The sequence below is a fragment of the Drosophila obscura genome, unplaced genomic scaffold (assembly GCF_018151105.1).
Source record: "Drosophila obscura isolate BZ-5 IFL unplaced genomic scaffold, ASM1815110v1 contig_150, whole genome shotgun sequence".
NCBI lineage: Eukaryota > Metazoa > Arthropoda > Insecta > Diptera > Drosophilidae > Drosophila > Drosophila obscura.
The window spans coordinates 11,133,336-11,157,678 of NW_024542736.1; the positions used below are offsets into that span (position 1 = coordinate 11,133,336).

General features: G+C 46.8%; 4 protein-coding genes across 4 annotated transcripts; 1 reads left to right on the forward strand and 3 right to left on the reverse strand.

Annotated features, from left to right (window-relative positions):
- Positions 1 to 804: 804 nt before the first annotated feature.
- Positions 805 to 2,248, reverse strand: LOC111066465 (lipase 3-like). Its single transcript, XM_022355109.2, has 3 exons — positions 2,080 to 2,248; positions 1,308 to 2,009; positions 805 to 1,240 (listed from the first exon to the last, which is right to left on the reverse strand). The coding sequence occupies exons 1-3, from the start codon at positions 2,149 to 2,151 to the stop codon at positions 848 to 850; spliced, it is 1,167 nt and encodes a 388-aa protein (XP_022210801.1). The 5' UTR covers positions 2,152 to 2,248; the 3' UTR covers positions 805 to 847.
- Positions 2,249 to 2,310: 62 nt separating this feature from the next.
- Positions 2,311 to 4,704, reverse strand: LOC111066463 (CCR4-NOT transcription complex subunit 10). Its single transcript, XM_022355107.2, has 6 exons — positions 4,549 to 4,704; positions 3,718 to 4,479; positions 3,323 to 3,650; positions 3,199 to 3,266; positions 2,809 to 3,141; positions 2,311 to 2,746 (listed from the first exon to the last, which is right to left on the reverse strand). The coding sequence occupies exons 1-6, from the start codon at positions 4,635 to 4,637 to the stop codon at positions 2,407 to 2,409; spliced, it is 1,920 nt and encodes a 639-aa protein (XP_022210799.2). The 5' UTR covers positions 4,638 to 4,704; the 3' UTR covers positions 2,311 to 2,406.
- A 147-nt stretch (positions 4,705 to 4,851) lies between these two features.
- On the reverse strand, positions 4,852 to 6,943 carry LOC111066466 (sorting nexin-12). The gene is made up of 3 exons (XM_022355111.2): positions 6,372 to 6,943; positions 5,926 to 6,021; positions 4,852 to 5,859 (listed from the first exon to the last, which is right to left on the reverse strand). Exons 1-3 carry the CDS (start codon positions 6,546 to 6,548, stop codon positions 5,629 to 5,631), a joined length of 504 nt encoding a protein of 167 aa, XP_022210803.1. The 5' UTR covers positions 6,549 to 6,943; the 3' UTR covers positions 4,852 to 5,628.
- Positions 6,944 to 7,154: 211 nt separating this feature from the next.
- LOC111066464 (V-type proton ATPase subunit B) lies at positions 7,155 to 10,637 on the forward strand. Its single transcript, XM_022355108.2, has 4 exons — positions 7,155 to 7,264; positions 7,352 to 7,491; positions 8,296 to 9,557; positions 9,628 to 10,637. The coding sequence occupies exons 2-4, from the start codon at positions 7,419 to 7,421 to the stop codon at positions 9,763 to 9,765; spliced, it is 1,473 nt and encodes a 490-aa protein (XP_022210800.1). The 5' UTR covers positions 7,155 to 7,264; positions 7,352 to 7,418; the 3' UTR covers positions 9,766 to 10,637.
- The last annotated feature ends 13,706 nt before the right edge of the window (positions 10,638 to 24,343 follow it).

Here is a 24,343-nt window from a genome sequence, read left to right on the forward strand (position 1 = left end):
TGGCATTAAAAGATCATGAATATATGTACCTACATTAATATATTTATTACATTAATATATGTAGTTTTATTGAGGTCGGTCGCAATAGATTTCGTCTGAAGGGTGCATTATGAATTTAAAAGGTTCTAACCAAGATCAACGTTTGAATGAGGGAGACCTTATATCAAATTACATCTTATTATATCTATGAATTCTTTTCTTTTTATACGCTCCATTTTGTTCAAATGGTATCTAAAAAGATACTAAGAAAAATAAATTAATTATTCACCAAATATATATGGGGGTAATGATATAAATTATTTGGAGACAATGCAGCTCGTTAAAACTTCTTTAATCAGTCGCTCGCACTAGATTTTCGAGATTTTAGACATTAGATTAATGTTAATCGTGCGGAAGTTTGGAGCTATCAAATATGTAATATGGATATAAAACTGTGACTTGTTTTGGGTTCCAGAAACGTTATGACGTTACGTTATGACGTCATAAATATTACTTAATTTTTTACACCTGTTTCCTTGCCAATACTTCCTTAAATGTCTTGGCATGTGCATTTTGTGACTTTCCGACACTTTGAACTTCTCGTCGCGCAGGAGGATTGGCAGACCTCCGTTTGCTCCGATAAACCGTTGAATAAAAAGGACTGTGGGCTTTGGTTCAGGCATTTTGGAATGGAAACAAAGCGACTATGCAGCCATGCAACAACCTTTTGTCCCCTCAATAGGGCAGGAATTAGACACCTTAACATACCTTGTGCCAATCTAATTCGAGACCTTGTAAAGCCGATAGAGCATTCAGAGATCAATATGACTTTTCTGGCATACATAAATATATTGAAATAGCATTCAAATCAGATGAGATTCGGCTTGTAGTCACGGATCGATTGAATAAGCTGTTCGTAGATGACCTGCACTACGTCTGTGGCGTAAACATAATCCAAATGGTTCCAGTTCTTCACCTCCACGTGATTCTGAATGGCATTAATCCGCTGGCCAAGACGCTCCGCATCCTCAACCGACAGCAACTGATCGTTGTCGCTGTAGAACATGTGCACCATGTCTGTCGGAGCAACGTTGCTCAGATCGTAGAGTGGCGGCTTGCTTGTGCCGTAAACCTCGAGATTGGTGGCATTCCCATAGTCATACTTGGCAAATCTTCCCGTTTTAAACACCTGCGCGTAGTGCTTCAGCAGCATGTTGGAGAAGCCCGATGACGTAGTCTTTTCCAGCTGTGGTACGAGTGTCTGCGGTGGTATATGATGGTAGATTATCCGCGGCTATCGGCAGCACCGGTCGCACCTTACACCTTACCTTGTTAATGTGCGGCGAGTTGCCACCAATGAGCGTGAACAACATGTCGTGACAGAGATGCTTCCCAATAAGGGTGGAACAGAATACGTTGGATAACGGGTGATTCGTCAGGCTACTTTGGCTATATTCCCCGTCGACCATGTACTCGTTCACCTTCAGTACCAGCGTCATTAGTTTGGACTCCATGTTACTGCAGAAGGCCAGAGGTGCCAGCAGATTTGTCGTAGATATCTTTTCGTTGTACTCCGGATGCTCCGCGAGCATCACCAGGTAGGCGGTACCGCCCTGGGAGTGACCAATAAAATGCAGCGCCGCTTGATTCGTGATCCGGAGCACATAATCGATCTGGGCTGGCAGATCGTAGGCACCGATCTCGTGCCAGCTGAACTTCCAGAACTTTTCGTTGCTGGGCTTCAGTTTCTGGTTCTCGCGTCCGTTGGAATTGCCCCGAGAGTTGCCCAGCCACACGTCAAAGCCCGCATCGGCCAGCAGATATGCCAGCCCACTCTTGGGGCCATTGAGCAGCCAGTCGTCAGAGGACCCTGTGATACCGTGCTGCAGAAAGACAACCGGCTTGCCCTGGCCTTGCGTCTCGCCATCACTCAACGAATATGGAATTCGAAATATGGTGAGAATGTAGCCATCGCTCGTCGTCAGCTTGTGCTGCTCCACCGGATAGTTGTGCCTGACAACGAGATTCAGCTGGGGAGGGGATAAAGCTTTGTCATAGGACTTGGGATTCTTCTTAGCTGGACTAGTTTGTGGCACTCACAGAATTCGATTTGGCAAAGTCCACCAGACTGCCGGCAGCCAACAACAGTAACAGAACCACCCGACTAATCATCGCAAACTGCTTAAATCTCTTGGGGTTACATAGGAGGAGGAGATATTAAACGATTTTCCATGGTTTGCCTAACAAATTTCTTCACGAGCAGAGAAGAGCTGAAAACGTTTTAGTAATGCAAGCTGGAAGGTGCGAGTGCAAACTGTGCGGCCATGTCTGTCAGGGACTTGATTTCTCTATATTTACAATCTGTTCGCAATCTGCACTCCATTCATATTTCGATTCCGTCTAGTATTTACACAATCTTTTGTATGTCTAACTGAGAGCTGCGGCGGAAACGGCGTTGGCATTGGACGCTCCCATCTTGAGGTCTATATAGCGACGCAGTGCCAACGCCTTGATGCTCACAATCGAGTGGGTGAGTGTGGCCAGGAAGGTTTTCGCCTGCTGGTAGTCGTTCTGTAGGGTCATGGCCACGGCCAGGTTGTATCGCACCACATTCTGGGCAGCGTCCAGCGACTTTAGCTGCCAGTCGCGTGTCTCCAGGTCGAAGGCATCCAGAGAGCTGACGAATGTCGGGTCCAGATGGTCGCGCGCCTCCGCGGCTTTGTCCATCAGTGTCAGCGCCTCGCCTGCGTACATATGGCCCAACAATCTGTGGATACAGCCAGAGGCTTAGTAACCTGTCAGACAATAATCGAGGAGGAATGTGGTTACTTGTGTGCATCCGACAGACGTTCGCCGCTCAGAAGGTGCTCGGCCATTTCCAGGGCCGTCACATGATCGCCCAGGCGCAGCGAGACGAAACTGTGCGCCGCATAGATGGCGGCCAGCATGTTCTCGAGCGATTCCAGGCTGATCGGTTTCGAAGGGGTGCAAAAATTATTGTCCTGCAGTTGGCGCCACGACTGCTGCGTGGGGTCCCTCTGCTCAGGGGTCTCCTCCTCCATATGGAATCTGGCCTTGTGATGCAGCGTCAGGGTAAGAGCACTGCGCAGGCACAGAGCAGCAAACTCCAGGGTTGGCTCCGGCACGCCGGCTGATTGCGGTCTGTGGGACAGTGGACAAAATGAATCAACATGCAACTGGGGTCAGTCCAGCACTTACGCATATGACGTGGATGAAGGCGGGGATGCAGCTCCAGCTAACGACTGACGTTCGTCCTCTGCCAGGTTCTGCAAAAGTTAAATAAATGATCTCCATGCTTTTGGATTGGTTATCCGGAACTTACTGCCTCGTGCTCCATGATGCAGGCCTCGGCCATGCGCAACCAGAGTCGCGGATTGCTGTGGAACTGCTTGACGGGCACGAGGAGGCACTGAAAGGCCTCCTTCGGACGGCGCAGATGCAGCATGGCGATGCCAAGGTTGTACAGGATCTCGCACGAGTGCGCCGAGCTCATCGTCTGGAGCGTGCTCTCCCTCAGGTTCGAGGCCAGCTGCTTATCGAAGTTCAGGGCATTTTGAAAGAACTTCGCCGCTATGGCATAGTGACGCACTCTCAGATGGATGACGCCCATATTGTTGGCAATGCAGGTGCTCAGCTGGGGCGTTACCGTGCTGCAAGAGAAAAGACGAAGCTGCTAGCTATAGCTCTGGAGGATGGGATTCACTTTCAAGGATTTACCCTGCCTGGGTGCACTCGTTGTTGATGCGCATCAGCTGCTTGGCGGCCATCTGGAAGTCCTTCATGATGTAGTACTGCTGCGCCTTGAGCGCCGCATAGTGCGGCGTCCCGTCCTCCGTTATGACCACCGGCTTCCGATTGAGTACATGCGTCAGGAGCTGCAACAGCTGAAGGCTGCCACTACTGTCCCCAGCTGCGCGTGCCACAGTTGCATCCGAGCCCTGGGTAGCCACCACTGTGCTGGGCGTGGCCGCGGCGGTTGTGGCTGTCGCCAGCACGGCCTCATCGGGATTGCTGCTCGGCGCCTTCTCCACCAGGTTCAGCGTGTACTGCAAGTAGTCCAGAAAGGCCTCGGCGCGGTTCAGCTGGTTGGTGGCCAGGAGCAGCTGCAGCTGAAGCGTGGCCACCAGCGCAGACATGCCCTTCTCCAGGGCCTCCAGTCTGGTCACCAGCGGGGCCAGCTTCTCCAGCGCCGTGCCGTACATCTGTCGGTGGTAATAGATGACCGCCTTGTTGTACCTGGCCACCGTAGCTGCGCTGGCGCCCTGCTTCAGGGTCAGGCCACCACCGGCCTCGCCCATACCCTGGGGTGCCTTCACGTCGGTGGCCAGTTCCTCCAGCTCCTGCAGCAACGCCGCGTGCTGGATGCACCCGCTCTTGTAGAAGTTCACGACGGCCCGATTGTGACGCAGGATGGGCCCGCTGCTCTCGCCCTTCGTGTCGAGTTGCTGTAGGAGCTCCAGGCAGCGGTCGTACTCGGTGCTGCAAAGGGTGTGGAACAGGTCGGGTTTTGCCGGGTCTGTTGCTGTGGAATTCATGTGGGTCGCTTACTTGTTGAATTGTTCGTGGGCTTGGCACAGTAGGCTGTAGTTTTCATCGTCGCTGGATTGCGTTTTTGTGGGAGAATCCGCCGAGTCCATGCCAAAAACAAATAAAAAACAAAAAACACACACGAGTCGCCAGGGCTGGGCAAGCAGATTATGAGCAGCACCCGTAGAGCTGTCTCACTCGCACAGCCTGCCTGGATTCGATTGTGCAGCCCTGCGCACAATGACGCGCCGCGCCTTGCCGGCAATTGCAACAGTTTCCGATTTAAAAAATCGTTATCAAAATGATTAAATACATATGGATGTGTTTTGTTTGTTTTAATTATTTTAATTTGATTCGAAGTACAATATTATTCACTAAATTGATTCAAAATATTCCATAGTTTTCATATAGTTTGACGGTTTCCATTTGCTGTGGGGCGAGGGAGGATATATAACTTTTGCTGCTTTCTTACTGCTGCAATTTGACGCATAAAACAAATAGTTTTTAAAATTTCGCACAACTACACTGACGGGGTCCCGCTTTAATGGCGGGGGGAATGGAGCTGCCAAGACTTTTGGCAACGGGACTTGGGGGGCGTTAGAGAGGAGTCGTCAATCATCGAGTGGGCGTGGTAGGTATGTATGTATTATGTACACTATTATGTAAATATATGTATTGTATGTATAATATATATTGTATATAATGTATGTATACCATATAAACTTGAATTTAGCATTTAAAAACTCCCAATGCTTCAACATTAACTGAGCAGCAGCAGCAGCATCAGCATCAGCAGCAGCGACGTAACGTCCACTTACACTTCCGCTTCCACTCACTTCCGCTTGCGCCGAATAATAAACAGATTCCTTTACTTCTACTTCTACGCTCCTTCTCTCGCCCATCTCCTTCCTTCCTTCCTTCCAGTTCTTCGTTCCTTCTTAATCTTGCTAAGCACACATGCACACACACATACACATACACACGGATCGGGTCTACTCCCTAATAGAGTTCGTAACGGTTTTGTTCGTTCGAGTTGTTTGCTTCATTCATTGCATTGCTGTTGATTCTGTTTTTGTTGTTGTTGCTGGTGTCGTCGTCTCCTTATGTGTTCCGTATCTTGCCCGGCACATAGTTCTTGTCGATTAGGTTCTCCTGGAGGAAAATGTGCAGACACCGCTCGTTCTGCGCCAGCGGATGACCGGCTATCTTGTTGATGAACGCCTCCAGGCCCTTGCGACGCTCCTCGATGAAGCTCTCGTCGAAGATGCCCTCATCACCGCGGAACGGCATCTGCCGCTTCCAGGCCTTGCCCGGCAGCGGCGGCACCACAATCTGAAGAATAGGAGAGATTCGAGGTATTATCAAGATTTCCATTAATAGATTCCCCGATTTGCTTACCTTGCTGTCCCGTTCCAGCTCGTTTCTCAGCCACTCAAAGTCGCTGTAACGCCGTCTCACGCTCGATTCCTTCACCTTGAAGACCGGCAAGTTTGTCTGAAAGAGGGCGGGGAAACAGAGATGAAAAACTGAGATTAATGAAAAGTTCCTCGAGGGCAGAGCACCCGCATTGACAGTTCATTCAGAGGAAACATAATCCAACCCCCATCCCCCACATGACTCAGGGCCCGGATCGGTGCCAGCGTACTGCATTTATGACTAATAATTATCGCTCCGCTTTATAGGCGTATCACCCGGACACACAGCCCCACAGCCCCACACACAATCACAGTCCCTCGCTCTCTTACACACACACATGCATACATGGAACAGTTATCAACTGTTTTGGGCAATTTTTGCGAACTCAGCGACAATGGGATCGGCACCGCCCCTCGCTCTTTACTCACCCGCATGCGAACTTCGTAGTCCGTATAGCGCTTTTTGCCCGCCGCCATGGTGGTCAGAGGATTGACCACATCGATTTCGAGGAAGTTGGCGGGCACCGCGTACGCATCGTCCAGCGTTTGTTTCTTCACGTTGAGGCGGCGGGTGGCATCGGCAGTACCGTCGGACTCCACCATCATAATGCAGTTCACTTGCGAGTTGGGTTGAAGTTATAGACGCCCCTTAATGTGGCACCAAATTCCGCCGCAGCAGAATCCGCGGGGGCGGGGGGTTGCAATGCAAATCGAATAAAGAGGCGCGCGGGAAACGGGTTTTGCGATGGTCGTAGTGCGATGCGTGGACTTGTGTGCTGTCTTCTCTTTGTGTGCTGCAGTTGTTTTTGTTGCCACGGTATGCGGGCGGATTGGGTTTCGAGAAAATTCAGAGATTTCTGCTGCTTTCCGGCTCAGTTCGGTGTTCGCTGCGACACTGCATGCGCTTACAACCGCTTTTGTGTGTGTGCAGTCCACCAAATAAACAACTATAATAATTTAATTAAACCATTAAAAAAACTTTCCAATAGTAGTGTGACTGCGGATTTATCGACAAAATATACCGTCTGAGCCTCAAAAATATACCCAAATATACATTTTCTTTTTCTTAAAATACCGTAAATATACTGACGGACGTTCATTGTTCTGGAACTTGGTTCTGGTTCCACTTATCGCACAAAAATACCGATATATGTGTCGATATATCGTTGTACCTTTCACAACCCTAGAGTCATGTGATGGCACGTGACGTCACAACAAATTTACACAGACTAGCAATTCCAGAGTGATTTTTCTTCGTACTCGCAACCACTTCGCAGGCTCAAAATTGTGCGTTTGTGTCGCTCAGTATTATTCGAAAAATTGTATGTGTTCCTCAACGCAAACTGTCTCTTAAATAACACTAAGCAAGTGCAATACAGTCGAGCTAAAGTTTAATATTTTCATTGCAGCTCGAAATTTTCTGTGCACTTTCAAGGTAGAGGCGAATCGGTGTAGAAAGAAAATTCATTGTGCAAAATGAACGCCCAACAAGCACACAAGGAACATGTCCTGGCCGTATCCCGGGACTTCATCTCCCAGCCCCGTTTGAGTGAGTATTTCCATTAATTAGAAAGTGTACAAATGCATTCAAAAATATAGTTTGCTGCTGGCAAAAATACTCTCGGGCCGCCATGACAGTTTGTACGAATCTGGTGCGAAGCAGATCAAGAAAAAAATCAATAAAACCCTATCCCACCCACCAATTGGGCTAACAATTGCTCTATAAAGCAGCCAATGACAGGAAAATGTCTAATTGGTCCATCGTAGCTGGACAAACATGAATTTGGGGCTCCGTCCAGGGTGAAAAGTAAATTTTTATTGAAAATTTTCGCCGTCACATGACTATTGTAGATCAGCTGTTTGCACTTGCCATTCAAAGCGCACAACCAGAGGCACCTGACTGCGAATGGAGTGGGAGGAGGGCGAAGTAAAAAGTAGTTAAACTTGTGGATGTAATCAATTCTTGTAATTGCTTTCCATATTAATTTTCTTGAAAGTTTATTTGGTAAATAATTTAATTAATTATCTGGGTTTTTCTTTACGAACTGATTGTTTTATCTGCGCTTGCATTTTGCGTGTCTCATAAGAATTCCCACTGCAGCTCGTGGCCCGCGGCCAAAACCAGTTGGGCAGTCAGCTGACATAAGTTACTCCACACCCCTCCCACCCATACTTTTCTTTTGACAGTTGCCTTCTTATCAGATTCTCATAGGGGTTCATGTGAGCAGGCGGCCTGGACTCGTGTTTTTTGTTGCAATGATAAAATAGAGAAATCTGATTGGAAATGGGAAATTGCAAAGGAAGGAATTTTGCTAACCTCTTGTATGTTTTCTCCACTATTTTCCGACAACAGCCTACAAGACGGTGTCTGGTGTGAACGGTCCCTTGGTCATCCTCGATGAGGTCAAGTTCCCCAAGTTCGCCGAGATCGTGCAGCTGCGCCTGGCCGATGGCACCATCCGTTCCGGACAGGTGTTGGAGGTGAGCGGCTCCAAGGCCGTGGTGCAAGTGTTCGAGGGCACCTCGGGCATCGACGCGAAGAACACCCTCTGCGAGTTCACCGGCGACATTCTGCGCACCCCCGTGTCGGAGGACATGTTGGGCCGCGTGTTCAACGGCTCCGGCAAGCCCATCGACAAGGGACCCCCAATCCTGGCCGAGGACTTCCTGGACATCCAGGGCCAGCCCATCAATCCCTGGTCTCGTATCTATCCCGAGGAAATGATCCAGACTGGCATCTCCGCCATCGATGTGATGAACTCGATTGCCCGTGGCCAGAAGATCCCCATTTTCTCGGCTGCCGGTCTGCCCCACAACGAAATTGCCGCCCAGATCTGTCGTCAGGCCGGTCTCGTCAAGCTGCCAGGCAAGTCGGTGCTGGATGATCACACCGACAACTTTGCCATTGTGTTCGCTGCCATGGGTGTCAACATGGAGACGGCCCGTTTCTTCAAGCAGGACTTCGAGGAGAACGGCTCCATGGAGAACGTGTGCCTGTTCTTGAACTTGGCCAACGATCCAACCATTGAGCGCATCATCACGCCCCGTCTGGCCCTGACTGCCGCCGAGTTCTTGGCATACCAGTGCGAGAAGCACGTGCTGGTCATCCTGACCGACATGTCCTCGTACGCCGAGGCCCTGCGTGAGGTGTCCGCCGCCCGTGAGGAGGTGCCCGGCCGTCGTGGTTTCCCCGGTTACATGTACACCGATTTGGCCACCATCTACGAGCGTGCCGGTCGTGTGGAGGGTCGCAACGGCTCCATCACCCAGATCCCCATTCTGACTATGCCCAACGACGATATTACCCATCCAATTCCCGATTTGACTGGTTACATTACCGAGGGCCAGATCTACGTCGATCGTCAGCTGCACAACAGACAGATCTATCCTCCAGTCAACGTGCTGCCATCCCTGTCACGTCTGATGAAGTCCGCCATTGGCGAGGGCATGACCCGCAAGGATCACTCCGATGTGTCCAACCAGCTGTACGCTTGCTACGCCATCGGCAAGGATGTGCAGGCCATGAAGGCTGTCGTGGGTGAGGAGGCGCTGACGCCCGACGATTTGCTGTATTTGGAGTTCTTGACCAAGTTCGAGAAGAACTTCATCTCGCAGGTGAGTCGCTCAAACAGATCTCCTGCTATTTGATGGGCATTCAAATGTGGATTATTTTTGTTTTCCGCAGGGCAACTACGAGAACCGCACTGTCTTCGAATCGTTGGACATTGGCTGGCAGTTGCTGCGTATCTTCCCCAAGGAGATGCTCAAGCGTATCCCAGCCTCAATCTTGGCTGAATTCTATCCTAGGGACTCGCGCCATTAGACTCTGTTTATTGTTTTGTTTTTGATTTTTGTCCAAAATTTTGTTTCATTCATAATTTAAGCTGGCGGCGGCGCATCGTGCGGCGCGTCCCCACCTCCTGCAATATCCCCGCTGTGTATGCGTCTATATATACATAAATCCACAATACATACATAATATCTATCTACGTTGAATCCTTCCTGATTTGTGTGTACACAGAGGAGCCGAAGCGTAGCCAAAACCAATAACACTAACAATAACTAGTTAAATACTATCCAAACGAGCAATCTACCGCGTAATATGTGTGTTTTTTAGCAGCATCGAAAGCATGTCGGAAACGAGATCCCTTGAAATGTATATAAATTGAATTGCCGCCTAACCACAAAATCTTACTATATAAAATACCAACACACTGTCCTGTAATTCGTTGCCAATCTCAGTCAGTCAGTCAGTCGATCATTTGTTAAAGTTTACTGTTTTTTGTTAGGTTTTAAGTGTGTGCTCTTTGAATCGTTTATATAATTTCTCTTACTACTTTCACATAAAGAATCGTAGCATTCCAAAAACACAAAATTAACAAATTATTGCCTCTGTGTGTTACCTTCGTTTGATCCCTCTGATCTGACCTGCCCCCATTCATTGTCTTTTGTTCCTGCGTTAGACACCAACGGTTCACCAGTTCGCACAAGTATTAAAAATGAAAACCAACCCCTCCTTCCTTTCGTAGCGGCCCCCCCTTCGCCCGTCCCAGGGGGTTAGCTGTACACAGCACCCTGCACCCTGCACCGAACCATGTGAACAATTTGTACAGCAACTCAACTAAACAATGGAATATAAGTGCAAAACACAATGCTTTAATGCAGCAAATATTTTAAAATGAAAATCTATAAAAGGAAAAACTACAAAGAAACTATTAGTAATTGTTTGTTTCTTTGTCTCTAAATTAATGAATATCACATCAAGTTGCATATGGATTCATACATACATATATTTGATTGTTGCTGCCAGGGGTCGCAACATTATTCAATGATGTGGCTCAAATCTAATCTTTTTAGCAACGACAACCTTTAATAATCATGAACACAAGCAGAAACAATAAATGTTGAACTAATATATATATTTAAAGAAAGTAAATAGTTCGTGTATATGTATAAATTATAGAACATTTAAATGATGAATAAATTACACACCAAAATCATGTTAAAGAAAATTCGTTGAAATTGATTTTCATTTGGCTTAAGGGTATTTCTAGAGGGAGAAAAACCCTTTAAACCCTTGAACACCCGTGCACTTTGCCAATCATTCATAAAGCTTACCTTTTGTTGTTCGAACCCTTTTTTTTGCCTTTGCTCTTTTATATTTTGCAGTTTTAATCTTTTCAACTTTTATTTCAATTAAAGCAAAGCTTTGCAAACTTTTAATCGTTATAAAACCGGAGCTTTAACATTCTTTTATGTTAACAGAGGTGGAAAGCTCCCGCATTAATGTTATTCCTGTGGTCTCTTTTGCACACATGGCCTTATTTATTTGACTTATCGAAAGTTTGTCTTTACAGTGGTTTGAGATACAACAAACCCAAGGGGGCTTTTGATTACTTGATAAAGGGGAAGGAGAAGCTAGCATGGACTTTTAAGACGAGTATATCACAAGAAGCGAATAAAAATAAATAATTAAATAAAGCAAAAATAACAAATAGATTGAACAACCTTACAAACAGCTCCGTCATCTCCCTCCTAGTTAGTCATATCATTTATCTAAAAGGCATACTCCGTTGGTCGCCCCCTTGAGGTCGCACCTTCTCATGTCCAGTCCAGAGTGGCGGACCAGTTTCAGCTGTAGCTCCTTCCTTTGGCTGGACAAGTTTCCATTGACTTTGCAAATTTATGCAATTATGCCAAAGTTTTTAATGAGTTCTAAATTAAGTTAAAAATTTGGTTGACGTCGGCGGTTGGCTGGTGTAAAGCACACCCAGTGACGGGGCCGACAAACAAAACTTTTCGCTTTTCCAAACTTTTGGCCAATTGTTGGAATCTTTTCGGGTTTTTTTTGTGTTTTTTTTTGTATTTTAGCTGTATTGTTGGGTTTTCTCGTTTGGTTTCGGTAATCAAAGCGAAACTCGAGTGATTTCCCCCTCCCCAAGTTCAAGCCTGTTGCAATTTAAGCAGCTTATGCGGGGGGGTATCAGAAGGGAGAGAGAGAAGTGGCCGCCGCCCCATCTAGGACAATTGACCGCCCACTGCGCAAAAGATTTTCATCTTTATCTCGACGGCAGACTGCATCACAGTGGGCTTAGAACAAGGCTAGCTACCCACTGAGGGCTGATGGGCAATGTCAAAAGCATTGGCTCAAGTGGACAAGGCAGAGGGGAAATGCAAGGATGGGGGTGTGGTATGTATGTGGCAGGGTCCCGGTGTGAGCTCATTTCGAGACGATTGTCTGGCATCATTAGGAGGGCCCCATCAAAGTTCACGGTCATGGTCAATGCAACGCAAGTGTGGCCCACTTGGCAGACACTGTCCTTATGCGTTCCCTCGCTTCCGCTTTCCGATTTATGCGGCAGGCGCAACATCTGCAACTACCAACCAACCACTTAGACAGCTGGCAGTGTCCCAAGCCAGTGTCGGCTCCCCGAGGAGGATGTGTGGCGTGGCCACAGAATCGCTGCGATTAATGAACTCGCGCAAAAGATTTCCCAAATACGCGTTTTGGAAAACGTTTGAATGTGGCTTTTAACGAGCACAAGCAGTTGGGAGGACATGAAAGCAGCAATCAGTGAGCGTCCCCCCAGGACACATCTCGGGTTTCGGCTTTCCTGATTAAATGGGTGTGTAAATATGTGCATGTGAAATTCAAGGGAGAAGAAAATACACTCTGCCTGGGGTTTACAATTAATGTGCCTTGGTGGCGACAAAAACGCGCCAACTAAATCATCTAATTAACTCATTTGCCATGAAACGATCCAGCTTCAGCTTCAGCGGCTGTCTCGGCAACATCTCTTTCTCCAGCTGCCTTTTTAAGGCATTCGAGTGGCTGTGAAATTGATGGGCCCACAGGAGTTGCCATGGGCACATAGTACTCGTAAATATTCCTTAGGTCTTTCGCTGGAGTGCTGACCAATTTAACACTTTGGCAAAGGTCTCGGAACCCCCATGTGTCAAGCGGCTATCACCTAGGTCGAGCACGGGTCCTGGGCCTAGTCATGGTTCCTGTTCGCTCGTGCGTCTCATTCAATACAATCAGAAAGGCTGGCAGGAGGCAGGCAGACAGGCAGACGACGACTCCGCCATCTCCATTCGAAATGAAGCTAAAATAGTTGAAGCCCGGTGCCGGGCCTGGCTTCCATAATTTGTGTGCCGGATTTGTGCACTGCTTGGATTTGGGACAGCTTAACTAAATAAATCACACAAAAAGGCCCAAGAAAAGGAAAAGCCCACAAACTTGTTCACCACCGACCCCGGACGATATTTTATAAAATTGTGTGCCCTCGGCCAGGACCTGGTTTGAGACTTTGGTTCTTTGGTCTGTTGTGCATTAAATATTAAACAAATTGACGCCGCCTGCCGCCAACAGTTTGATGGAACTACTGTCCTTTGGGCCCGGTCGGAAGCTGCAGGATATTTATCCTGCTGCTAGTTAAGCCCCGGATCGCAGATAATTCGATGCGTCACTGCCAACAAGCATTCCCCGAGAATAGTTCTGTTCTGCTGCATAAGCATAAAAACAAATGGATAGCCTGAACCCCTCTCTACCGCCCTCTTTCCAGCCTTTATGCCTGCCTGTGAGTGTGTATCTGTGTGACATTTAATGCCTCAATGGACAGGCAGCAGCCCCCAGGCAACGACTCTGTGACTTTCCGACTCCGACTCTGGCTCTGGCCTTTGACTTTAGCTTGGAATCAGATTTTCGTCTTTGGACTCTGCGTCTAATTGTAGTTTGATTTTCATGCGTATCGAATGGGGAAAACTTTTGTGAGAAACCAATCCGAGCTACGAGAATGCCAATTGCCGATTGCTGCTAGCCGTTCGCCCCATGAAATTTAATAGCCTGCTGCCCAGATTATTTGGCCCGGGACGTGCTCCAATTTCAAAGCGCACCAGTTCGATATTAACCGGCTCGGCTCCACAGCCAGCAGGACACCTACTAATTGTGACCCTTTTTGCTTATCAGTCACCGTCATCATCCTCACGACACACCCACAAAGGGACAAAAGGAAAATGGCCCCGTGCCAGCTTCCCCGTAAGCCTCCGCCATACCAAGGGATCTCTCTGGCTTTTTTAATGCCGTTCGGCCGGGCCTTAAAGCCCTACATATTTATTTGGCTAATTCATTGCCAGTCCTTCTGCCAATGCGTGTATGTCAGCGGGCGTTTAATTCAATTACCGGTTTCCATGGCCGGGCGTGGCACGGGCTGCTGAAATTTCAATGCAAACACGACAATCGAAACGAGTTGGACAACAAACAAAAAGTCACAAAAAAGTACAATTTCAATAATCAAAATGTAAGGCAACATCCGACAAAAAGGAGGCTCGAATACCCTTGCAGAGCGATGGTTTCTATGAAACAAGTACTAGTTCGATGGTAATCTTTGAGGAAATTGTCCACGTATTCGATCAAGAATAAATAAATAAAATTGTATACCAATAGATTTCGAGAGTGGAAATTGTAAAAAATATACAAATTTCTCATTTAAATTATGACCTGAATATAAATGTATTACATTTTTTCATAATAAATATTTTTAAATTTCGCTACAAATGAGTAATTATTATTAATTTTATTTTTATTTATTTATTTAAATGATTTTTATATAGCTGGTTCAGCATTAATGCCCTAAAATGAATTAATTAATGTTAATTATGTTTCCTAAAAGGAAAGTGACAATTGACTCCATCCACAAACTAGAGACAAGAAAAGCTTTTACCTCCGAGGGTCAGAAATATTTCCTTGTAAGCAATGAGTCCGTGCGGGGAACACCCATAATGACAATACCCCTCTGCAAGGGTATTGAAAAGTAAGGAGCAAAAAAGAGTGTCCCATTCGACTGCAGTGCATGAATATTTATTTAACAATTTCGTTTTTCATTTTCCAGCTTCTGCCTTGGTCTGTGTGTGTGTGCTGGGAGTGTTCTCTGGGTGTGTGCGTGCGTGGCGGATTGTCACGTCAATCATGCCCCACTCGGTTGTATTTTTGTTTTTGCTAGTTACTGCTCCTGCTGCTGCTTCTGCTGCTGTGTGGCATTGAGACCATGGTGAGAGGCTTCTCAATGCACCACTCAAAAATACATGTTGCACCCCATATGGATATGCCATTTTTGGCTTTTGTTGCTGCCTTGTTGCACTCGATTTTCCCATTTGCTACTTGCCATTTGCCATTTTCCATTCGGCTTTCCGTTGCTTTTGTTTCAGTTTATACCAGTAATGTGTGTACTTCTGTATGGACATGTGTGGCAGCTCTGCCACATGCGGCGTATACGTGATACGTTGAGTGGATGCTAAATGCATTTCGGTTGCTGCAATCGACTTTGCAAGCGCTTGCCGCATCAGTTACAGGCAGGCAGTCAGGTCAGGCGACTCAATTGCAGTTTGATTCTGTGTTGCAGCTGCCCTCGCCTGATGGGGTTGCTGAGTGAACAGATTTGTTGCGTGCAACCAATTCAGAGGCTTGCAGCAGGCTGTGATTAAAATACAGTTTGACTGTAGCTCGTAAAGAGTTCGAGTGAAGTTGTGACAATCAAACTAGGAATCGCGACTAAGTAACTTGCCTTTACCCCCTTGACTGCTGCCCCCGCGGCACCGGGCCATAAAGTAGATTAAGTGCACCCTCAAAGACAACGCAGTGGAGCTTGCCAAATTACCATAATTTGGATTGCCGAGTTACTTGCCACACGCACACATGCGATACGAGCAGCAAGGAGGTGAGGATTCAAGCGGGTAGGCAGGGAGGGGGGAGGCGGAGGCGGAGGGGGTTTGAAGGGATGTGAACATCAAATTGCAAATTGCGCGTACTAACTTGCAACATAAACTCGTTTATGCGACAGCCGAGGAACAGCGGGGAGAGCGTGGGTCCCTGACTGTGGCAGACGCTGGCAAAGTGTTTTCTCACACATGCACAAACATGTGTGTATGTGTGTCTGTTTGCATGGGGGATCCACCATTTTCATATACTCCTGGAACAATATTTTATGGGCGTACACCCATAAGTATGCCGGGCTTTTGCTTAGATGACTCGACTCCCGTCCCGTGTCTGTATTGGCAAGAGGCTGATGTTGCTGCCGCTGCTGCTGCTGCAGGGAAGTGAAAAAGAGAGAGGTGCCGCTGCGGCAGTGGCAAGAATGTATGCAAATTGCAGTTACATGTCGAAAATTTGCATTTGCCGCGCACCGTTATGAATAAATCACGCTCATAATGCATTTGATACACAGGAGAAATCGATGCTGTCGAGATACTCACTCACTCATCACCATCTCCATCGCCATCGCCAACTCCATTCGCATCCGGATCAGCATCCGCAGACGTAGCCACAGCATCCACAGCCCCATATCCACATCCGCATGCATAAGATTGTTGAGAGAATAAGATGGCCAAAAGTCAGGAGTGGAAACCGAGTTTTCCATTAAACATATTAAAAATGATCAAGAAAGAAATGCGCCGACTGGAAATTACTTCCGCCACCATCCAGCGGAAACGGAAGTGGCCCTGAAAAAGTACCAAAGATGAAGCAGGAGGAAACGTGCAGACGATGATAGGGGATTTTATTTTTGTATTTTTTTTTTCATTACTTATGATGCTTTGGCTCCCAATGAAATTCCAATAGGTTAATATAAATTGCAAATTACATTAAACAGATTATGGAACACTCAGACCGAAGGACGGACGTACGGAAGCCTCCTTCAGGCTGCTTACATATTGGCTCTCTCAGGGCACTTACTCCACTGTGTGCTCTCCCTCTCTCTCGCTATCTTTCCCTGTGCCCCCTGCTTCTCGGCGAGACAAGTGTTGTTAATTATTTGTCACTTAAGAGCCTCGACACATGCGGCAATCACAGCGCCAGGAGGCAGAAGGCAGCGGCAGCGGCTTCGGCATCGGCAACAACAATAGCAATGTGCTCGCATTAATAAAACATTAAATTCATTAAGTATGCACATAAATACATAAATGGAAACCAGGCGAAAATGAAAATGTTCACGTGGGAGCATTCGGCGGAGAAGTGTCCGGGAATCCCTGCACTGAGGACTCGTAAAATCGGCACAGGCAGAGCAGAGGCTTTAATGGCCCGGCCATTGGCATATTTATGAAGCCTTCGCTTTATTTATTGTTTTATACTTCTCTCGCAATGATCCTTTTCCTATTGTTTGCTGTTTCACTTTTTTTGCACTTCGTTTCTCCCTTTTTTTTCTGGCTTAGCAATAAAGACATTTTTTTTTTGTCCGCCGGGGCATATAAATGTCCAAGTTAGTCAAACATCAGGAAAACCCCTTTTCCTTTTTCATCTGCCGCGTGCTGCATGAAATATGTCGCCACTCAGCTTCACACAGGACCCTTACTCGTAATTGGGTCCGACGCTGGTCATTGGCATACCCTGAATCGGCATCGGAATCAGAATCAGAATCAACGAAGTATCCATCATTCATATTCGCAGCTTACTGCGAAATTGATTTGCGGCCCGGGTTTGTCCTTGCCCGGAAGCAGGCGAGATGGAATTCTGCCACTGCTTCGCCGGCGTTTAAATTTTGCATTAAGTATGAGACTCTTCGTGGCACGAACACAAGATGTGGCACGTTAATGATGTCGGTAGCTGGGTCAGGCCGCATGTCCCATCCCACCAGCCCGCTTCAGCCGCCCCGCTGTTCATGGCTGGCAGAAAGGAGCCAGGCCAGGAACTGATTTATTATTGGCATGCTGTGCCATTTCGCCTCGTTCCCACACTGACACAATTGTACTATACCCTTGCGTGGGGTATGCCGATACCAGCCAGTGGATTGGTATATTAAAATATATCTAATATAATATATATCTTAAATATATTTGGCTGCAACTATGCATAGAACTTTCCTGTTCATGTATCATAAGATCAAACGATCTGCAAGGGTATTAAAAACTTCGGTGCCTCATCCAGGCATGCCTGCGTTGCTGCCTTTCGTTTTTTGCGTGGGCTATGAGGCATGGGTAACGTTGAGTGAAGTGGCAATGGCACAGCTACTTTCCCTTTTGGCCAGCAACCTTTTTTTACCCGCCCCTCCGCCATACTTACATATACATTTTGTTTTCGCTTTGTCTTTGCGCTTTATTTGGGGTGGGGGGGCAGCGTTTTGCCAAGTTTTTGTGTTGCTTTCGCATTTGGTTCTGGCTCTGGCTCTGGTTCCTTTTAGGGGCATGCCACTTGAAATTTGGACGCGCGTTGGTCCCTTTGCAGCCGCCTCCCGTTTATTGTGTGCCGTGCGGCTGTTTGCCGAAAAGCGGTTTATTTATTTATTTATGTTTCGCCGGCAACAAAAAAGGGCACAGCACAGGAAAGTACTTTTATTTTCGTATTTAGTACGCAGCCGGAGACGGAGCCGGAGTCGGAGCCGGAGTCGGAGCCGGGACGAACTTGACTCTTAACTCTTTGGGCTGCTTGTGGATATTTAAGCAGTGGGTTGGTTGACTGCCGCAAATTAAGATAAATATCTGCCGCTCAGCCCAAATTTATTTCGCTCGAATTTTTGCTACAAATCGGAAACAGCCACAACTTTTATCATTATGACAATAGATACTCGTACATAGATATTTCTGACATTTGTGCTAATGGAGGAGGACTGCCTTCAAGGAGCCGCCACTCAGGCACGTACTGGGTGGGCCAGTAAAGCAATTAGTTCAATTGTCATCTTGGCATCCAGAGCCAGAGCCAGAGCCGGAGTCTTCTCTCCAAATTGTTGCCAATTTCATTAACTTGTAAAAGGGCGTCAAAGTTTTTCGACAGAAACGAAAACGAAAACTTTCCCGGCAAACTGGCAGCAGGCACGTAGGAAAAGAGAAAGAGCGATACAGAGAGAGAGACTTTTCTACAGAAGACAGTGCAAATATTGATTGCAATTTAATGCTGATTGGACATGAAAAATTATTAAAAATATAAATATGTGCGGCATAAAAGGCCAATCTGTTTCAGCATTTATAATCTCGTGCGCAATTTAATTGAATTTCGAGTTTAGCCACAAATGCGCAATTAATTGAAATGTCCTCAATGCCATAAGACAGATCAGAGGAGGAGGGCTGGGGTGGGGTGGGGTAAAATCGTGCGGGCTCTTTGGCTTGAGTTGCCGTTGCCCCAATTGAAGAGCTAATCGTATTAGCTACACATTTTCCATCCACTGCCGCTCCAATGAAGCGTTCTGCAAATTATATTCGAATTCTTGGCTCAAATTCAAATTCGAATTCCACTTTGTTTCATCTCCACAACATTTTGAGTGGCAACACTTGGGGTTTTGGTTTTGGGTCTCGGTTACAGTTAGGTCGGGTTCCGTTCCGTTCCGTCTTGGGTTTACACTCCTTGAGAGCCGCACATAAATACTAATTAATGCTAAAGTTTTGGGACTAATTAACAAGGGATATAATTTAATGTGCTGGTTTATGCGGTTGAGCAGGGCAGAAGTATCTAAAATCCATTGAGTGGAGATTTATGGAGCACTGAAAATATTCTCTCTTCTCTTTCAACCATCTAGCATCCATTTCCCATGTCCCATGTCCCGTGCTTCCCGGAAGCAGCTGCGAAAATAAATCGCAAAATATGTGAGACTGTCCAGCAGTTAACCTTCGAACTTTTACCGAAGCGCTTCCTTTTTTCGTGTGCATTTTTCAAGGGGAATCACATAAATATTCAAGTCCAAAACTCTCGCACATGCATGTATGTATGTGTGTATGTCTATAGAGTCACATGCAATGCATGCACAGGATGCTGCGAGCTGGGAGCGCTGGCTGCCTGACTTTGGTGGTTCGCTCCGGGCCCTGGGGCCATTTATCAAACGTTGCTTTTGACATTGCGCACATCCTGCGGAAAATTAAGACACTGTCTGGCACGCTTCCTAACCAATTTAAGAGTCCCATTTTTTCTGTTCTACCACCTCTCCCCTGCTCTGTCTCTCTCCGTTGCATGCAAGAGCTTTCCTTTTGGCCATTCTTCATGCATGAACTGCAGCAGCAGCAGCAGAAGCAGCACCAGCGGGCGAGCATATGCGCTGCATCCTCGGTAAATTTGGCGAGTGAACAGCAGCAGCAGCAGCAGCTTTTGCTTGGCTTGGTCCGATCTGGCCGATGGCGATGGCAATGGCAATTTCGCCTCTGCTGGTAGCTGGCCCGCAGAGTTCTGCGGCGGCTGGCCATTTAAGCCAATTAACACAGCGCATGGTGCGGGCGGCAGCTGCCGGCGGATAGCTCAAGTTTTCTGGTCAACTCCGTTCGCTGCAATCAATTCGGCATGCAGTGAGGCAGTCGAGCATTAACGAGTCAGTGCTGAGCAGGGATAAGATGTCCTGCATAAGAAGCTCAAATGGGAAGATGGAAAGAGAAGTGGAGAGTAGATGGAAAGAGTAATGCAAGTCTTGGTTGTAAAATATTTCCTTTCCATTAATTTAAGTCTGGGCATTAAGTACAGCCAGAGTTTCAGGGTTAAGCCTTCAAATTGCACAGCACTGACTGTGGTACTGCTGCTCCGTCTCCAGCACCAGCAGCAGCAGCACCGTGCAGCAGTGCCTTTGTGCCGCATTCCTGTTGGCTCGTTTGCTCGATTGTTCGATGCGCCCAAATGCATTTCAATTAAAACATATTTAAGGGGCTTTAACGAGCCAAATCGGCCTGGCCTGGCCTGGCCTGCATCGCCCCATCGCCCCATCGCAATGGGATCCTGGGACCCATTCATCAGCGGTCGCTCCGGGCGGGCCGAAATGTGCGGGGCAGCCATCGATTATGTCACTGCATCTCCTCGCTGTTAATCATCCGCTGCACCTGGTCAATGGATTCAAAGGCGGACAGCAGCTCCATGTGGGCCCTGTCAATGGGTTGCCTGGGGTCGTGCACTCTTCAGAGGACCTGAATGCAAAGTGCACGGGAGGATGGGTTGGGTGATGGGATCATAGGATCACCTTTCAGCTGTCTGAGTTATTTAATGAAATGGATACACTGCACACAGCACACAGCCACAGCCACAGCCACATCGCACCATCTGCTGTACTCTGCTGCAAAGTGTCCTCGGCACAGGCTGGTCTCTTAGTCATGGCCTGCTCTTGGCGGTAAATCCCTCCAGCTTTGTTTGCCCGTCATTATTTTCGTATTAAGTCCGCGAACATGGGCTGTGACCACCCAGCCGCCATTCCAGCAGCACCGCCATGTATCCATGTTGCAGCCATCTTTTGGTGTATCGCTTAAGTTACTTGAAGCTGCCAGCACACTTGCCCTGAAACCGAAGCCGAAACTTCAACTACCAACAAATAAATATTTGGTATCCTGCAACTATGGGGAAGAGTGTGGCTTTGACTTTGGGAAACCCTTAAAATATTTCGCTTGAAGAATTTCGTGTTCATGTATCGCAGCCTCGCGGCTGTTTGTATTTTGAGTGTGCGACTAGCTATAGCTCTTTAATAGAATATTTTCGAATAAGGAATATATCTGCCAATTAAATAGTGGGTATAAATGAACCAAGACAGGACACCCTTAGAACCCTACGAACATTTAGCCAGGTAACATTCCCGAGTGTAAGATTAGATGGCATTAGGTGGAGTATTAAGATGGAGAAAAAGTATCCGTATTCTCGCTGGCATTGGCATGCAATACCTGTGATGTTCTTGAAATTTAATTTACACCTTTGCACGTACACAAACACCAAAACCAACACACTTATACGCAAACACACACACACACACACACACACACATATAAATAAGCTCTGACACACATGTGGCTGATGATGGGGCCCTGGCAATCAGCAGTGGCTCAATGGGGCTGGGCTCCTTTCGGGCTCCTTCTTACAGCAGCAGTCGCCAGCTCGCAGAAACCGCAACAACGCCCGCAGTGCACAAAAAGTTTTCTTTTGCAATTTAGCTTGTTGCTCTTTTTGAATACACTTGGGGCTGGGCATTGAGATTTATAGCAGATGTTTGCAATGGTGAGAGGGAAGCAAGGATTTTCGACCTACAAACTAAGATCAGAGGAATAAGAGGTATGATCAGTCGAAAAAAGAGAGTCGCTATTTGTTATATAGCACTAAAATCGTTTTCAATTATTTACAAGCTGTATGTTTCATTGAATCTAATGCTTAAAATGTATGAATTGGTTTTTTTAACATCTGTCAAGATTTTCTCGCTGATACTGGCATAGTAACAAGAACACACTAATTTAAAATAAATATTCGCTTTTAAATACAAACATAGTGAAATGAATGCGGCTCATATTTAATCTAAGTTTGAAACACTTTAAAATAAATATAATATATTAAATTTATAGGAAATATTATCGAAATATAAATATATTTAATATGAAATATAATTAAATCAAATATTTTCATACTAATGTCAAAATGTATACGAAAGAATTATAGTATCCACTCTCGGAGAAAATCTATCGGAAAAAAACATTTTGAAATCCAAGTGTAAACATTAAAGTAATGATACCTAAAAGGGTATCCCTAGCTGCGGTTCTCGAATCCGTCTATTATTTCAGGGTTTTTGTTTTCTTTCTTTATGTTGTTGGCGTTTGGTATTTTTCTTGTACATGCGTCGGACGTGGCCGGGTTGTCGGTGGTTAGTGTGCGGTTATATTTGACTTTTGCCCCCGTGCGGGTATGTACTTCGTATTTGCGGCGCTGCTAATGCATGTCGATGCCAATAAAGGCGTCACTTGCGGTCTGCCCTCTCCCTCCCTCTTGGTGTTTATCTTGCTGTTCACACCTGCAAAAACTTCTCGACGAAGCAGAAATTTTTCCTCTTTTTGTACAGCAGTTGCCCCACTGCCACAACGTCGCACCCCTCCCCCTGAAGCACTCATCATCGCCGTTCCTTTAGAAATTCGTGTAAATTGAATTTATTGAGGCGTGCGTGTGTGCGTAGTTGATGGCTTCGGTGAGCGGTGCTGCAAATTGGCTTCGAGACCATTCACATTTACGAGGCGAGGTGTTGGGTGCCACTTTCGAGTGCTGGCCCTCGATGAGGCCTTCCGGCTACTGCTGCAGCTGCCGCTGTCGCTGCTGCCGCTGCTGCTGCTTCTGTCGACCTTAATTCGCTGACCAGATGATGCTGCTGCCGCTGAAAAGAGAAATGAGAAATTCCCCAGCGCTAATAGGCAACTTGTTACGCTCGCAAAGTTATGCTATGAAATTTATATTAAATGTTACTTTCGCCATTGGACAATGCTGGACAGGGGACAGTCCGCCCATTCTGCTGCTGGCAACAGATTGCATTGAAATTCGTGCACAAAAAACACGTCGAGCTATGCAGGGAAGGAAGGAAGTCATCTTTTATAGTGCCAGCTTACAGTTTTCAAAAGTTCTTCTTTGGGAAAAGTGGCAGGAAAGTCGCGAGACAGCGCTGGCCTTGTGACTTTCCCTCATCCACCTCACACCTTACAGATACCACCCAGATCCCACCCGGATCCCACCCAGATCCCAGGCGGGGCCCCAGAAACTTGTTAAAGTGCAAAGTGCTGGCGCTATGTAAGAGTCTCTGATTAACATAATCCTTGCAGCGGGCGTGCGACAGTGACAGCTGCAGCTTCGAGTTCAGCCTCGGCTTTGGTTTGGTTGTGGATGCAGCTAAAAGTTGCCAAAGGTTAGTTAAGCATTTTAATAAGAGCCAAATGAATTGTAAGCACTTGTCAAATGTCTTGTCGCTTGTCGCTGCTTTTGCCCCCTTCCCCAGCGGCTCCCTTCAGCCACCGAACCTGCCTCGTTGTGTGTTTTATAAGGCACAAAATTTAATTTCCTCAAGGAAAACGAGGCAAGTAAAAGGAAAGGAAAAAAAGATGCAGAAGAGAGATACCAGGGCGGCATGTAATGAAGTTTTGCGCTCAATCAACTTTAATGAGAATTATGCCGCCGGCAGGCCAAAAGACAACTGTCAAAGACCATGTTAACAATGTGCCAGCAAATGGTATCCATATCCCGAGCTGATTTCACCTCACGACCAGGTGTATCTCATTTCCGATGGCCAATGATGAATGTCTGCTGGGGACCTGCCACTCATCTGGGCGGCCAAGTCAGGCAGATCTAATTGGCCGAATCATGCGAGTGTGTGCTTTGTTTTACCCTCTTTTATAATACTTGAGTTATGCATTTCCACACGGCGAACTTTATCAATGAATATGAATTTTGAATTTTAGCAGCGACTCAGCTTTAAGCGACTGCACATTAACAGCCGCACTCTCGACTGTTGCCACTGTACTTTAACAGCACTCAAAGCCCACTCTCTGAGTAGCGCGCTCAAGGTCATTGTTTGACACATTTACAGTTGCGTTGCTCCGGCTTCAACATTGGCTGTGGCTGTGGCTGCAGCTGCTGTGCGAGATGTGGGTGCGGTTGAGTGAGTTTTTTTTTGTTTTGCTTGCTTGAGTTTAAATTTGAGTTTGAGCACGTTTGCGGT

What these genes read in the sequence shown, in the direction of transcription:
- LOC111066465 (XM_022355109.2), bottom strand. Translation starts at nt 2,151, where the DNA reads ATGATTAGTCGGGTGGTTCTGTTACTGTTGTTGGCTGCCGGCAGTCTG. An exon ending in ACTTTGCCAAATCGAATTCT is followed by an intron (nt 2,010 to 2,079) that starts GTGAGTGCCACA and finishes TCCCCTCCCCAG; the next exon opens with CTGAATCTCGTTGTCAGGCA. An exon ending in ACTCGCCGCACATTAACAAG is followed by an intron (nt 1,241 to 1,307) that starts GTAAGGTGTAAG and finishes ATACCACCGCAG; the next exon opens with ACACTCGTACCACAGCTGGA.
- LOC111066463 (XM_022355107.2), bottom strand. Translation starts at nt 4,637, where the DNA reads ATGGACTCGGCGGATTCTCCCACAAAAACGCAATCCAGCGACGATGAA. An exon ending in GCCCACGAACAATTCAACAA is followed by an intron (nt 4,480 to 4,548) that starts GTAAGCGACCCA and finishes CACCCTTTGCAG; the next exon opens with CACCGAGTACGACCGCTGCC. An exon ending in CCTTCATCCACGTCATATGC is followed by an intron (nt 3,142 to 3,198) that starts GTAAGTGCTGGA and finishes ACTGTCCCACAG; the next exon opens with ACCGCAATCAGCCGGCGTGC.
- LOC111066466 (XM_022355111.2), bottom strand. Translation starts at nt 6,548, where the DNA reads ATGATGGTGGAGTCCGACGGTACTGCCGATGCCACCCGCCGCCTCAAC. An exon ending in ACTACGAAGTTCGCATGCGG is followed by an intron (nt 6,022 to 6,371) that starts GTGAGTAAAGAG and finishes GCCCTCTTTCAG; the next exon opens with ACAAACTTGCCGGTCTTCAA. An exon ending in AGCTGGAACGGGACAGCAAG is followed by an intron (nt 5,860 to 5,925) that starts GTAAGCAAATCG and finishes CCTATTCTTCAG; the next exon opens with ATTGTGGTGCCGCCGCTGCC.
- LOC111066464 (XM_022355108.2), top strand. Translation starts at nt 7,419, where the DNA reads ATGAACGCCCAACAAGCACACAAGGAACATGTCCTGGCCGTATCCCGG. An exon ending in CATCTCCCAGCCCCGTTTGA is followed by an intron (nt 7,492 to 8,295) that starts GTGAGTATTTCC and finishes TTCCGACAACAG; the next exon opens with CCTACAAGACGGTGTCTGGT. An exon ending in AGAAGAACTTCATCTCGCAG is followed by an intron (nt 9,558 to 9,627) that starts GTGAGTCGCTCA and finishes TGTTTTCCGCAG; the next exon opens with GGCAACTACGAGAACCGCAC.